Below are 15,467 nucleotides of genomic sequence, written 5' to 3' on the forward strand. Positions count from 1 at the left end.
AAACCAATGACAAATATTGTCCAGAAACCCTCACAGGTACTGCATTTAGCATAAAACAATATGCTCAAATCATAACATGGCAAACTGCAGCCCAAAAGGCTACAACAGCTGTCAGTGTGTCAGTGTGCTGACTGCATGTGATTATCATAAAGTGGGCATGTCTGTAAAAAGGAGATATCACATTTCTCAGGTCATATCTCTTCACATATCTTGAGGTCAGAGGTCAAGGGACCCCCTTGAAAATGGCAATGGCAGTTTTTCCTCACCAAAATTTAGCGTAAGTTTGGAGCGTTATTTTACCTCCATTGTGAAAAGCTAGTATGACATTGGTTGGTACCAATGGATTCCTTAAGTTTTCTAGTTTCATATGATGACCAATATCTTCACTCTAGCTTTAAAACTGAGCCCGCTACAACCTAAAAATCGCAAGATGCATTAAATAAATTAGTGTCGTTAAAATGAATTTGCGTTAACGTGCTAACTTTGGCAGCCCCAATAGAAAGTAAAGGTAAAAGCAGACAATTGTACACTTCTTAGTACAGCTTGCATTCAAATGTGTGCATATTGTCAGGAGACGCCACCGCAGTAATGGCGTTTTGGTTACTTCCGGTGTTTCCCTGGATTCATCTATATTCTAATGAGCTTGCATGTGACATAGGAAGGGGAGCAAAATCTGAATGGCTTGTTGAATCACATGTTTTCTGATCTAGACAGCCCACAAAAAACTGACTGGGTTGTCTTATTTCAGTTTGTGGGTTGGTAGGTACTCCAGACACCCAAATGCACAAGCACTGAAAAATAGTTTTTCATGATATGTCCCCTTTAGCTATTTTCATATTTAATATACAGAATATCCATTTTCATCAGTTGTTTGTGTCCATAAATGTGTCTGTGCCTATAAGGACCCTTATTCCTCAATCTTTACATGTTTTAAGACCGTACAGCTCATTCCTCTGCTCTTCTTTCTGCTGAACATGCATGACTTCTCGCAGTTGGCTGATGAGCTTTGCCAGTGTCTCCATGTCGTGGTCGGCCCTTTCAAGCAGCTCAAAGCGGAGACTGGAGATGTCCTGTTTGATCTCCTTCAGTTCACCTGTGGGACAGTAAGAGCGACGGCGTCAAATAGTGTTTCATAATTCGGTGATTTGGACAAGAAAAGCACTGAAAACCTGCTGAACTCACCTTCATTTATTTCATCGTCTTTATCTCTCTGTGCTTTTAAGATGTATCTTTTGATGAGGCGATTCATTGTATCCTGTAATAAATTAGAGGACTTCAGTTTGAAACTGATGAGCTAATTGTTTCTAAACAAGTAGAGTTTGTTAAGGAAAAAAAGAAAGCCAGCTGCGAACTTGTTTAGTGAGCATGTTTGATTATACAGTTTTGACTGACATATACAGTAGGCTATACACCAAGTCTCCTTAATGTGTCCTCTAGATATGAGATACTACAATTTACTAATATTGCATTATCCATGTTCACGTCTATGTGTAAAACTCAACAGCTCAGTTATTAACAGGTTGATCAGCATTAGGAAGTGGAAACTGCTTTACTTGGTGACGGGTTGGACAAGGCGACGCTTCCACACTCAGATCTTCCTGTTGCCTCAACTAAGATTAGAAACAACAACAAAAAAGAGAAGATAATAATAATAAGTTAATCCTCCTTTTAAATAATGGGTTCAAGGGACACTTGTAAAAAACCTGCAACTTATAAATGAGACACAAGAGGGCCCTGTAGACCTGTATCATAGAATATAGGTCAACATTACCAGAAGAATTGCAACTAATTTACATTCACCAAAAACTGAATTTCCTTGCTTGAAATATCCTTTGTGTCAGCAGCTGATGCCTCACCTTGTTAAGCTCCATCTCATCATTTGCATTTTCTTGGTTTTTGCCTTTAGGTACATCCCAGAGGAATTCCCTTATCCCCAGCAAGAGGGAAACGACAGACTTGGGGCTGGGTACAAGGTTGAAGGGCACGGGCAGCGTGCCACCGTGCTCAAAGTACGAGAACCACAGCTTAGACCTGGCAAACTTCCACTCAACATCAGAATCATCCTGCACCAACAGAGAGGACACGGTAAGACGGGGTGAGAGCCGGGGGAAACATTTGATGAGCAACAAGGAAGTTAATCAATTAGCATTTCTAATGTGAAACTTCCATCTACTTATCAACATTTGTTCATTAAAGGTCCAGTGTGTAGGATCTGGCAGTATCTAGCTCGTTGGCGCACAGCCACTGCTGAGTAGAGTGTGTGTGTACGGTTTGTCCGTTCCGGGCTACTGTAGAAACATGGCGGACTCCCTGGAGAGGGGACCCGCTCCCTATGTATATATAAACGGCTCATTCTAAGGTAACGAAAACACAATTCTTATTATCAGGTGAAATACACTAAAGAAAATTAATATTATAATATATATTAATTATATTAATATTATATTCCATTTCTGCCAATAGATCCCCCATCTAATTGTGGAAACCAAATATACAGCACGTATGACAACTTAACAACTTAAATCAGCCATAAACCATAACATCTATTGACATTTTTGACAAATAAAATTATCATTATTATGGTCTTACAACAAAATGGTCATTATCATCACTGATAGTATACGAGACACACAAATTAATACTAATTTATGGATGGTTCACACGTACCTCAATTTCTTGGAAGGAGCTGTTGAACATGGCGATGAGCATATTGAGCAAGACGATCACCATGATGATGTTGTACACCCCGTACAGAACATAGCCAATATTCTCTATGAACTTATGGTCGATGTTAATGACCACTGATTTCACCTCTGATAAGCCAAAGATAGCCCAGAATAACGTTTTAAAAACTCTCTTCAAGCCTGGAGGAATAGAGAAATGGAATTGAATAAGTGCAGTGCAACCAGTGTGTTAGTACATCATATTAATTCAACGCAGATTGTATCCAAAGGCACAATTGGAAAACATTAAGAACATTTTTCAAAGCTTTTTCAGGCAGTCTATCGTCGACACTCACGTTGTGAAGGCGTCATTGTGCTTGGCTCCGAGGTAGTACGAGTACAGATTGAACATTCCCACCATGAAAGCCACAAAAACTGTTATGAAGATCACCATGAACTTAAAGATGTCTTTCACTGTTCTCCCCAGAGAGATCTGCAAAGGCCCGAAGCTCTCATTGGCAGGCAGGATGTATGCAATGCGAGAGAAACTCAGCACAACTGCAATTGCATAGAGGCCTTCAGAAATAAGCTGCGGGTCTGAGGGCATCCAGTTGATTCGAGCTGAAAAACAAAACAAATGCTGAACATGGCAGTTTTCATGACGTAAACTCTCATTGCATTAGATCAATACCTGTGCATAGAACTCATTCAGGGAACTAAATTTGGCCTTGGTATTTAGATAAATATGTAACCAGAAAATCAAGGCTGTGGTGATACTTTGGAAAAATGACTCCATTATTTTTATGGATTTCCTGTTCTGGGTCTCAAAATTATGGAGGAGAAAAGCAATAATCTTTAAATAGCTGCCTATCAGATCAATACTTTTTCAAAATCAATATCTAGTTTCACACTGATGTAACCTAAAATTTACAGCAGAATAGACTATTGTCAGGCTATTAAATAGGCGACCCATAGATGTGGGTCAATAGGGGTCTACTACACCCACTAGTAAGTTTTATCATCTATTCACATGTTAGATCACCAAAAGAAGGTATAAAAGAAGACTACAGCGACCTCTAGCGACTGCAGTAATTATGACAGGAGCAGAAGCGGAAGTCAGGTGCTGTAGTATAGGCAAGGCAAGGCAAGGCATTTTAACAACAGGGCAATTCAAAGTGCTTTACATAAACATTCAAGAACATTGTGACAAAGTGCAAAAGAACATTAAGACATAATTAAAACAGTTATAAAAACATAAAACATTAAAGATTAGAAAATAAAAACAAGCTAAAAATAAAAGCTAGGATAGAAGCTAAAAATAGAGTATAACACACAAGAGTAAAAGCTCTAGTGCAGTATAAGATCATTATCTGGTTTAATTAAAGGCAGCGGCAAACAGGAAAGTTTTAAGCTTTGTTTTAAAAGAAGTCAGAGTTGTAGCGGTCCTGCAGTTTTCTGGGAGCTTGTTCCAGATATTTGGTGCATTAAAACTGAACGCTGCTTCTGCATGTTTAGTTCTGACGCTGTATAGACAGCGTGAAACTCCATAAGGGTTTTCACCCAGGATGTTATCCATCTCGCGCACACGCAGGTCGAGTATTTAATATCAACAAAGTCACATGTGACCTGGGATGACATAGCGTATATAAGCCCAAAAAAAAGACAAGCCGTTGACTTTTCGCTGTGAGCCCTGCAACCGCATGGTTGGAGCTATGGTTTCGTCCTCCAAGGGCTGCGATTTGTCAATCACGGCTACACTCAAACACTTCGCTGTTAGACCGGTGTTTTCGCCGGTTAAATTTCAGCTAGGCTAACAACAGGTGAGCTAGGATAGCAAGGTGAGTATCCTCCCGTTTTTAGGGTTTAAGTAACGTTTGTTGATTGGAGTCTGTTTTCGGTCTCCTTATTGTTAATTGTTTGCGCTTATAGTATCGGCAAGCCTCCGTCAGACAACGAACTTCGTTGGGCTGTTGTCAGCTAATTAATTTCCTTTTACAGTGTGTATTGCTCAGCAGCGAGTGCTTTTGCTCATTAAAGCATGCATCTCCTTTGGTTGATGGATAGAGCGACTGCTCCCCAGTAAGTGATTTTGCTTGTGGGTTAACTTATTTTGTGGCTGCTGTAACGTCAAAGGGCTTCGTTGCCATACTTTAAAGGGGAAGTTATACCTTCCCTGTCTTTTGTGTTAATTTTTACGTTAACAGTCCTAGTTCAAAGCTAGTGTCTAGTTACTGAGACAGTTTGCTGTTAAGCAAATTGATGTGATTTTTTTTCTCTCTGTTACTAGAGTGCTTCCACTCCAGAGTAACCAGTTATTTTGCATAACTAAGTAAGCAAACACATTATATAAGTAAGATAAATATATTCATTAATTAATCTAATATAAGAGTATAAAATTAATTCTAAGAATTATTATTCATATCACAGCACCATGTTAGGAGAGCATGTTGCCTGCATGGCTCCACTGCTAGCTACCGATGGCCATGATGAATGCCCCACATGCCTCGGTGTTGTACACCTGAGGGAGAGGCTGTCCGGGAGTCAGTGCACGGGAGCTGAAGCTAGCTCGATTGGCTGAGATAGAAGAGCAGCTCGAGGTCCAGTTGCCCCTATCGGGTGTCCCTTCAAACGCACGGAGTGGGCGGAGACGCTCCCCACCTGAGGGGGCCCCACCTACAAAAAAGGCAAGGAAAGTGGACTGTTTGGCAACTAAGGTCGACACGCTAACATCAGAGATGGCTGAGATTAAAGCGCTGCTCCTTAACCTTCAGCCAGGCAGGGTGACTGCAACCCAGAGAGACAGCCCGCAGGCTAGGACACCTACCCCACCAGGATGGGATGAGGATTCCCTGTCTACGAGGGCTTCCTGTAGCCAGTTCTGTGAGGACCGGCCTGGACAGGGAGAGCTAGTAGCCTCCTCCCACGCTTCCGACACCTGTTCCCAGCAGTCAGGAAGTGGGTCCAGGGCAGGCTCGGAGTCTGCCCCAGCGACAGTTAAGCCAGTGGTCTGTATGGCTCTGGCACGCTTAGGCTTGGATGAGGCCCCGACTGCGGGCACCTCATCTATTGCATTTTTTAGGTGGGCCATGCCCCTGGAAGGTTTCTAGCTGTTCCGCCCTCCTAGCCATACATTGAGGAGCTCCACAAATGCTGGCCAGACCCGAAATCACTTTCCCACCACACCACTGACGGCAGGGCCTTAGCATCCATGCAGAACGCTATCACTTACGGACTGGGTAAGATGCCAGCCGTGGAGCCATCTATTGCGCCCTTATTGTGTCTCCCAATGAGGTCTTGAGAACTGATGCTCGCTGTCCCAGGCCCCAATGTCGCATCACAGATGACTTTCTAGTCATACTGGACTTACTGGACTCGTATACTGGACTTTCGAGGGCTGAACACATTTCTGAAGGTGTTGCCCTTCCACATGTTGATTACAGCAGATGTGCTCCAAACAGTGACACGGCACAGTTAGTTCACATTCATCGATTTGCAGGACGCATACTTTCACGTCCCAATAGCACTATCTCACAGGCAGTACCTGCGCTTCGCATTTGAAGGCAAGGCCTTCCAGTTCAAGGTGCTCCCATTTGGTCTCTCCCTTGCCCCATGGGTCTTCACAAGGTGCATGCGGGTGGCACTCGCCCCAATGCAAATCAGGGGTATGCTTATCCTCCCATACCTGGACGATTGGCTGATTTGTGCTCTGACCAGGGAACAAGCAGAGTGGGACACTGCGGCCCTTCTGCATCATGTGACGAGGATGGGCCTTACCGTCAACCACACCAAGAGTTGTCTCATACCCAGCCAAAGAATAGTGTTCATTGGTTTAACTCTGGACTCCCGCCGTATGCTGGCCTTCCCAACACCACGACGAGTAAAAGCCATACTCAAGCTTCTCTTCTGGTTCCGGAAGAACAGGAGGTTTAGGTACAGCCTGTTTCTCAGGCTGTTAGGTATGTTGACGTCAGTAACATCAGTAGTGCCATTCGTGAGTAGATTCCCTCACGTCGCCAGGTGGCGGTGACCGATGCTTCACCCTCCAGCTGGGGGGCAGTATGGCAGCACAGAGCGATAAGGAGGCTCTGGACAGCACAGGGAGTGTCGGAGCACATAAATGTGCTCGAGCTCCGTGCTATATATTTGGCACTTCGCAAATTCCTACCACATTTGAGGGGCAGGCATGTTGTTGTACAGTCCGACAACAGGTCAGCTGTCTACCATGTAAACCGGCAAGGGGACACCAGATCGACCCGGTTGCTGCAGGTGGCACGGAGACTCCTTGTATGGGCTTTCCCTTGTTTTTCCAGCCTCAGGGCCATGTATCTGCCAGGGCCACAGAATGTGGTGGCAGACTTTCTCTACCGCCAGAAACCTCCCGCGGGCGAGTGGAGGCTCCACCCAGAGGTGGTAGAGGAGATATGGCGTAAATATGGCACAGCAGAGGTGGACCTGTTTGCCTCAGAAGCCTCAACGCACTGCCTTCTTTGGTTCTCCCTGACGGAGACAGCGAGCCCGTTGGGGCAGGATGCCCTGGCGCGCCCATGGCCAGATTGCCTCCTCTATGCCTTCCCACCATTCCCACTTATAGCAGTAACGCTACACAGAATGCAGCACGGCAACCACAGACTCCTGTTGGTTGCCCCAAACTGTCCGGGGAGACCCTGGTATCCGGGGATGCACAGGCTTTTGGACGGAGTTCCATGGTGCCTGCCCAAGAGGCAAGACCTGCTCTCACAGCTGGGGGGCCGCATCCGGTATCCGAACCCGGATCGCCTACAGCTATTGGTATGGCCCCTGAGGAGCCGGACCCACTCCTAAGGCTATGTGACCAGGCTGCAATCCAAATCATTTCTGACTCAAGAGCACCCTCCACCAGGGCACTGTATGCCAACAGGTGGAAAATAGTCTCAGAGTGGTGTAGAGTTCATGAGGAGGTACCTCAGAGTGCCTCTGTGCCAATAATACTGAGATTTTTGCAGTCTTTGCTGGAGAAGAAACTATCTCCTTCTACCTTAAGGGTCTATGTAGCAGCAATTTCAGCCAGGCATGTTAGAGTGGATAACCAGACCGTGGGGTCTCACACTCTGGTGACCCGGTTTCGTAAAGGAGCCCAGTGGCGGAACCCCCCGCAGGCTGTCAAGATTCCCTCAGGGGAACTGTCTCTGGTGCTGGATGCCCTTCGTCTCCCCCCCTTCGAGCCTCTGGAGCAGTCAGGGCTGGAGTGGTCTTCAGTAAAGGTTGCTTTCCTTTTGGCAATGCAATGCAATGCACGCTTCACTCACTTGTCAGTGAGTGAAGCGTGCATTTGCTGGAACTCGGATGACACAGTGGTGGCACTTTGGCCTAATCCATCATTTTCCCTGAAGAGGTTGACTCCGGCCCACTCTAATCTGGTCATTGAGCTGGCAGCTTATGACCCTTCATGCCTACAGGATGAAGATGCCAAGTCAGCAGAACTGCTCTGCCCAGTGAGGGCATTAAGGCATTATATACAGGCGACTGCAAGCTTTCGTCGTTCTGATAGCCTGTTTGTCTGCTATGGGGCCCATAGGAAAGGGCACGCTCTGTCCAAGCAGAGGCTTTCCAGGTGGACTGTTCAGGCCATTGAGCAGGCATACAGGTCAAAAGGCCTGCCTTTACCTCTTAATATCAGAGGCCACTCCACCAGGAGTATCTCCACTTCCTGGGACGCGCTACGGGGGATCCCTCAAAGTGAGATTTGCGCTGCGGCCAGCTGGGCTACTCCATGCACCTTTGCCCATTTTTGCAAGGTCAATGTTGCTGCTCCCTACGCAGTAGCATCGGTGTTCTTTCAGGAATCCACGGGCCGTTCCCGGTGAAGTGGGTTTTCCTTGTGATTACGTTGGTAGTCGTCATCCAGTGTTAAGCACTGTCTCTGGCGGTCAGGAAGAACGAAATAGAACGAGAGTTACGTATGTAATTATGGTTCTATGACTTCTGGATGACTAAAAAAGTTGTAGTTCTGTTGCCTAAACCTAAAGAACTTATAGTTTTGTTGCCTGAACCTGAAGAAGTTGTAGTTGTGTTGCCTAAACCTAAAGAAGTTGTAGTTTTATTGCCTAAACCTAAAGAAGCCCTTTTGTTTGTGTTCAAGAGGCGACGTTTCATTCAGTTTTACATGTTAGAATGTGTTGCTTTTAAGTTTCACTTTCACTTCAACAACGTAATAGGTGCAGTAGGCCCCTAATGACCCACATCTATGGTGCTTATAGCCAGCAATAACGCCTATTTAATGGCCTGATAACAGACGAATTGGGTGAAATTTAAATCTGAACAAGGAGATCCTCTATAATGAAAAATATTTAAGGTTAGTTTTATACGTATAGAAAAGCAATTTATTGAATCACTATTTATAATATTCAAATTCTTTGGTCAACACTTACCCAGCTGGAAATACTGTATCTCAAAGGGCAAGGTCATGTTGGACAGGTCAGTGTAATGCTTGTCAACATAACACTGGGCGGAATATGCATGCCAGAAAGCCATTAATCTGGCAATGAAAGAGGTCATAAAAATGGCCAATATACTAAAGTCAAGAAGGTTCCAGGGCTCTGAGATGTATTCCCGGATGTCCTGCGACCAAATATCTTTACATTCTTCCCAGATCTTCCCTGCAGGGAAAAAAAAAATATCACACATTTGGTTGACATTCACACTTCTTTTCTCTCAAATTAAATAATGGCTGATATGATTTGAATATATGTAAACATGATCAAAATGAATCAATGGTCAAATCACATAGGATTTACTGACGCTGCATTCTGGCAAAGCGTGTGTGATATATGGCTCCAAAGTCTCGCCCGTGGAGCTAAGTGAAAGTGTCACCTTGCCTTTGAGAAGTCATTACCAATCTGATTTATTATGGCGCGCGTGGTAAGAATACATAATTATCTATGTGGGCCATTTCCTAGCATGATAGATGTTTGGGGATTTACAACCCTTCAATGGCATGTCATATCCTTGACCCTGCACGCACAGCAGAGTGGTGTAATTGTAAAAGTGTGGGAGTGTCAGAAAGATGGGAGAGGAATAAATTAGCATAACAAAAAGATTATACTAACATCGCAGAAAAAGTGATGCTAGTTACAATGTGGAAGGGATAGGGTGGTTGGGTGTGGGACAGTGTGTTTACACTCATGACCTATGACCCAGGATATGATGAGAATCTCCATCCAGGTGAAGGGGGTGGTCTTCATACGAAACAGTTGCGAAGGGTGATCGTGGGCGGTCATGTTCGGCAGCAGCGATGTTCCCCCAAAACGGTCTGCCGCGTTCAGGACCAGCAGGCAAAGAAATATCATGAAGGAGGCTGCGTGGGCCACAAACTTCAGGAAAGGTCCACACATGAGTTTCCCTAACTGACACAAATGGCAAACAGAGCAAACTTGTATGGTACAGCCTCTGACAAAATATCATCTTTGCACACAGTAAGAGTTAATTTAAACTTAAGACCAAAATTTGAAACTGCCTTCTATAAAGCAGAAGAAAGCAGCATAACCAACAGTAACTGAACTAGTCATTCAATGATGAAGTCTGTTAAAGCTGCATTAATCTTGCAGCTCAACAACAAGCTGACAAACCCAGAGACAGTCCTGACATATTATTGCTTCTAAAGTTTCTGTGGCTAATGTGCTAGCAACATTGTCCAGCAGGCATGGAGCAACAACATTAAAGTCACTTCAAAGTCCAACGTTCACTCTCCTTTTAGCTCTGTTAAAAGTGTTTAGAATGTTCCCGAAAAGACAATGAATGCAGAATCTAACTTTTAAAGGGAAAATAATGCACCTTTTATGTGGATGTCCAATCATTTATTTGTGCACAAACTGCAAACTCTACTGTACATTCACTGGATATCTTCGCCACTAAACTCAAACTATCCTCTGCTCCTGTCTCTATCTTGTCCATTCACACAGTATTCGCAACACGTTCTCATCCCAATTCGTCATATACTTACGCTTTGTCAGACCCCTCGGCGTCACTTTACGGTCACAGTAATCACGTGCTTAATGTTGTGAATTAAACAAAAACACTGTCTTAGAATTAGGCAACAAAACCACTTAGTTAGGTTTAGGACAAAACAACATGGTTGGGCTTAAAATTACCATTTTTACAGTGCAAATGTGACTTGACGTTGTGAAAACGGCACACGAACAAAGAGATGATTTTAAAGTGAAAGTGAAACGTGACGCAGGGAACACGAACAGCGGTCTCCTGGATGAAAGTCTTGTGTTTGTTGGACCCATCCACCTCCCTATGTGCAGTGGTAAACTATGTCACCACAGACCCTATGCGAAGAACAGATTTTGCAGCTGCAAACTCAGCTTTCTGGGTCAATATAGCACACACTGAGTAATTTAATACTTCAGTTGACTACATTTACCTTCAAAAAACTGATTGGACATCCACATAAAAGGTGCCAAATTTTCTCTTTAAGTTAAAACAATGTATGACTCTTTTTGGAACTAACCTTACTCGATGGTGCTATCCAGTACATAAATGACAGAACAGGCAACCCGACAGCTACGCCGAGGACAAGAAGGGTTTTAACTGCTGTGGTTTGCTGACGTAGTCCAGACAAGTTCTCATACCAGATGGAGAGGAGTTGCTGTTGGCAGTTTGGATGTGCCACAAACTACCCCGATGGTGGTGAGTGTGAGTGTGAGTGAGTGAGAGATACAGAGAGAGAGAGAGAGAGAGAGAGAGAAATTATTTGGGGACACAAAAAAACACAATATGTAAACAAATACATTAATTCTAATCTTTAAAAAATGAAAGTACTTTTCTCACATGCTTACCTTTTTAACTTCATATTTTATTGCAAGTTTTAACCTGATAAGGTTTTGTCTGCCTAAGGTCTCAGAGCGTTGGCATGATTCAGTGTCCCCATTTAAGACGGCCTTCACTTCCTCTGTGTTTCGGCACAAATCCAGGAGTCCCACCACAAAGTCTTTACACTGCATGGACAGTTTCTTGTAATCATTCTATAACAGACAAAGGCAAAATCTATAGCACTTTATTGTTATATTTTTATGAATCAATAATAGCACAAAAACAAACTGTCAAAACCTCAAATACTATCATAAGTGCAGCCTGCAATCTTTTAAAGTTGAAGTAGGCAAGTTGGAGCAAATATTATTATGAAAAGCTATCTTTATAAAACGGTCACTATATTCTGACAGTAGTGCCTGAGACAGGTAATCTGAAAAAAAAAAAAATCATGTCTGTGTCCTCCGGTGCTCCTAACGGCATCTGCAAGATTTCAGAGACCGGAGGAAAACAACCAATCGGAGCCAAGCTGGTGCCTTGCCGTCTCTGAGCAGCTGTTAATCACTCGCAGACTCCGATCAAACGGTCAAAATAGGCAGCGCTGATCAAATATGAATTCATATTATGTTACTGTAATGCCTATTTCTTGCCTCAAATGTTTTCAGAAACATCTTGTAGTGTACAGTTTAACTGTAAAATGAGAACATTTGCTTCGGCTGGTGGGCGGTGCTTGGTATTTCCTCAACTGATCTCAAAACAGTACACTACAAGATGTTTCTGAAAACATTTTATGCGAGAAATAGGCATTACAGTAACAGAATATTGATTCATGTTTGATCAGCGCTGCCTAGTTTGACCGTTTGATCGGAGTTCGTGAGTGATTGAGAGCTGCCTCCGTTAAATGAACAGCCAATAGGGATGCTCTCTCTCTGAAATGACCTGTGATTGGTCAAAGTCTCCCATCACAGGCTAGATTTTCTAAAGCCTGAAAACAGAGCCATGATGAGGTGCAGAAGTCTAGTTTTCTCTCAGAACACTTGAATTACAATATGCTGAAAGGTTATTATGCAATTTTTTTCCCAATCATGCCAAAAATATTCTGTCTACTGCCGCTTTAATCAACATGATCGTCTCTGAAAGTTTTAGTAAAAAGAATCAGGTACATGTAACATACTGTACCTTGAACTCCTTCTCAATGTTGGCCAGAACTGCGAGCTCGTTGCTCAGCTCCAGAGCTGCCATCACTGGGTCTTCATTGGAGAGGGACAGATACGCTGGACTGGCCAGACATTTATATGCATTGATGCGGGATTGTGAATGGCTAAATGAGTCGTTCCTCTGCTTCTCGCTGCAGGTCCTGCACTGGCAGAAGTAGTCATGGGGCCGCTCCACACGGGCCCCTTTCATGAGAAGTATATGCACGATTTCATACTCATTGCACTGGGAGGCCAGGATGATGGGAGTGATGTCGTGGGAGAAACGTGTGCCATCCTCGTCATAGGCAAAGAAGTCATCACACATGTCTGCCTGGCTGGGACTGTTCGTCAGCCTCTGACCGTCTGCAAAGGCCTGGTGGCCCAGTATGGCCTCCACTATACGGATGTAGCCTTTACTGATGGCTAACAGCAAGGCATCTCCTATTCTAGAGAGGTCTTCCTTCTCAAGCAGGAGTTGAGTCACCTCTAAATGCTCATTGGCAACTGCCAGCTGCAGTGCATTCTGGCCCATGTAGTTCACACAGTTGACGTTGAGGTCCGGCAGCTCCTCTAGCATCCGCCTCACTTCGGGAATGTTGCCATATTCTGCAGCATCCAAGAAAAGTTCCTCTGTCACGGAAAGGCAGGAGGAGGGTTGAGCCTGATACAGGTAGCCAGCTCCCCGAAAAACTTGTCTCCGGGGTTTGGCCGTGACTTGTTGCAGCATCATGGCTCTCCCCTCATTGCTCCACCTAAACACAGGTCAACATATGGATGAAGATCTTATCTGTGGATTCATGGATGCCCAAATGCTAAAATTTCACTCTCAAATAACACAAATTTCCAGATAAGAATGAGTTACTATTAACTTCTTAAGCAGAGACATTACTTTAATTGGTCTACTGGTTTAAATTAACATCAGCTCCATCTATATTTCAGAAAAAGACCTTGGGAATGAGACAGCAATGACCTAAGTAATGAATGGTCAATAGTGTGCAACGGACAGCTGGTCTCGGCTGAATTATAACTCGCACTACATGTGTGACACCACCCACAGACTCATCAGCTGCTCTGCTTGATTTCATGGCCTGGAACTGTCCATCCACTCTGCCCCTGCATGAGAGCTGACCAAATCTATTTTATATTAATGTCATCAAGTGTTTTGTAGTTTGATCCAGTAGAAAACTTTTATTTGCTGATTCAACTGTGATGTTAACTCCATTCATTGGACGATGACCATACAGTGACCGTCTCTAATGCCTACCAATTCTAATTTGTGTCATTGTACTTTCTGTCCAGTAAATACATTTGAATAACATGGTTATCTCGGGAGCTAATTGCTTCAGCCCAGCTGATGATAGATGATGACAATGTCCCTTCATTCAATCATAATTAGTGTTAATAAGATTTTAAAGAACTGAGCAATCTGATGAGCACACACAGCATGTACAGAATCTGTTCTACTAGAGACAAATTATTCATCTTTGTCTGTATCAGCTGAGGTAAGATAAAATAAAAATAGTTCCCTGCTGTTCAGCAAGGGAAGGTGTGAAAATCACAACTGAAATGGATGAATATGAAATCAAAAACAAAATTTGCCCTAACCTAATTAACCCTAACCCTTTTAAAATTGTACAGTTAGCTGCTCCATGTGGATTTACCTGCCTGGATTTCTGAGAATGCCTTGTTGTTTTTGTTCTGCTGCTCCTCTTCATCATGACAGGCAACTGGTAACACTGGGAGTTGAAAAAAGCAAAAGCAGAACAATTTAAAACAAAATAAATCTGTTATAGAGTGCAACATTGGCAGTAACATCCTGATACACTGTGTGGTAGTTAAGATTCTTCTGCAGTTAACATCGTTAGGTGAGCTTTTTGCATTTGCATGTGATATTAACACTTAACATTTGTAGTAACTGAAAAAACTGTTCTGTCACGTCTGCTTCCTCATGCAGAGAAGAAGACATCAGTGTGTACATATTATGCACAATAGGAGATTTGAAAAATGGGACACTGCAGGATGAGATCACAGAGTATTAGTCCCATACTGTTGGTCCTTTTAAGAATATCATGGGCCTGAAGCTTTCTCTTAGAAGCCTTAACAAACACCAACTCTCTAGATTTTTGGAAATAAGACATGGCATTTCATTATCTTCAATATGCATCTAATATGTGTCAAATATAGGCTATTAGAAAGTCAAACAGAATGGTCCACTCACCTCACAGAAGACTGCTGCGCCAAATTACTTCACTTTCAGTTCATTAAGTCGTTACGACCCGAAACTACGTCCCAAAGCGAGCAGCTGCAGCTCCTGCGTACCGGACTCCTGTCAGCCTCCTGGCCACCTGTCTGACTCTGACTGACTGCCTCTCGCCCTGCGTCCTGCGTCTCACCTTGGCTCTGGACTCTGGATGCTGACGGTGCTGCCTCTGCGCGCCCACTGGGGGGTTTTCTAGCAGCTTTCTAGTTGTGTATTATAACATAGGATAATAGCATTTGTGGAATACATTTGGGTCCTGTTTCGGTGATTATATCACTGTTAATATTCAGTTTAATTTTCTTGATTTTCCATAAATGTGACCAGTAAGCCCAAAAACCAAGATATTAAAGCACTTTGTCAAACTAATAGAGGATTTAAGTAGAGCAGAAATGCGCTGACCTTACTGGTTGCACCACAAATTGAGGCAGAAGACTAAGATGTTGTTTTATTACGAGCTATGTGTTATTGTCAGTGTGCAGGCTGCAGACAATAGCACCACTAATACTCTATATGGAGTGTGACACACTGAACATAGATGATTAGATGCAGTGGCCCCTG

The 15,467-nt window shown here is 43.6% G+C and overlaps 1 protein-coding gene across 1 annotated transcript; it reads right to left on the minus strand.

Moving 5' to 3' along the window:
• Positions 1-387: 387 nt before the first annotated feature.
• Positions 388-15,264, minus strand: trpc6b (transient receptor potential cation channel, subfamily C, member 6b). Its single transcript, XM_037776228.1, has 14 exons — positions 14,868-15,264; positions 14,315-14,385; positions 12,633-13,401; positions 11,483-11,668; positions 11,155-11,319; positions 9,829-10,045; positions 9,071-9,298; positions 3,020-3,284; positions 2,978-2,988; positions 2,668-2,852; positions 1,857-2,063; positions 1,554-1,610; positions 1,183-1,255; positions 388-1,093 (listed from the first exon to the last, which is right to left on the minus strand). Exons 2-14 carry the CDS (start codon positions 14,365-14,367, stop codon positions 915-917), a joined length of 2,595 nt encoding a protein of 864 aa, XP_037632156.1. The 5' UTR covers positions 14,368-14,385; positions 14,868-15,264; the 3' UTR covers positions 388-914.
• Between the last annotated feature and the right edge of the window lie 203 nt (positions 15,265-15,467).

This window comes from Sebastes umbrosus, chromosome 7 (assembly GCF_015220745.1).
Source record: "Sebastes umbrosus isolate fSebUmb1 chromosome 7, fSebUmb1.pri, whole genome shotgun sequence".
NCBI classification, from domain to species: domain Eukaryota; kingdom Metazoa; phylum Chordata; class Actinopteri; order Perciformes; family Sebastidae; genus Sebastes; species Sebastes umbrosus.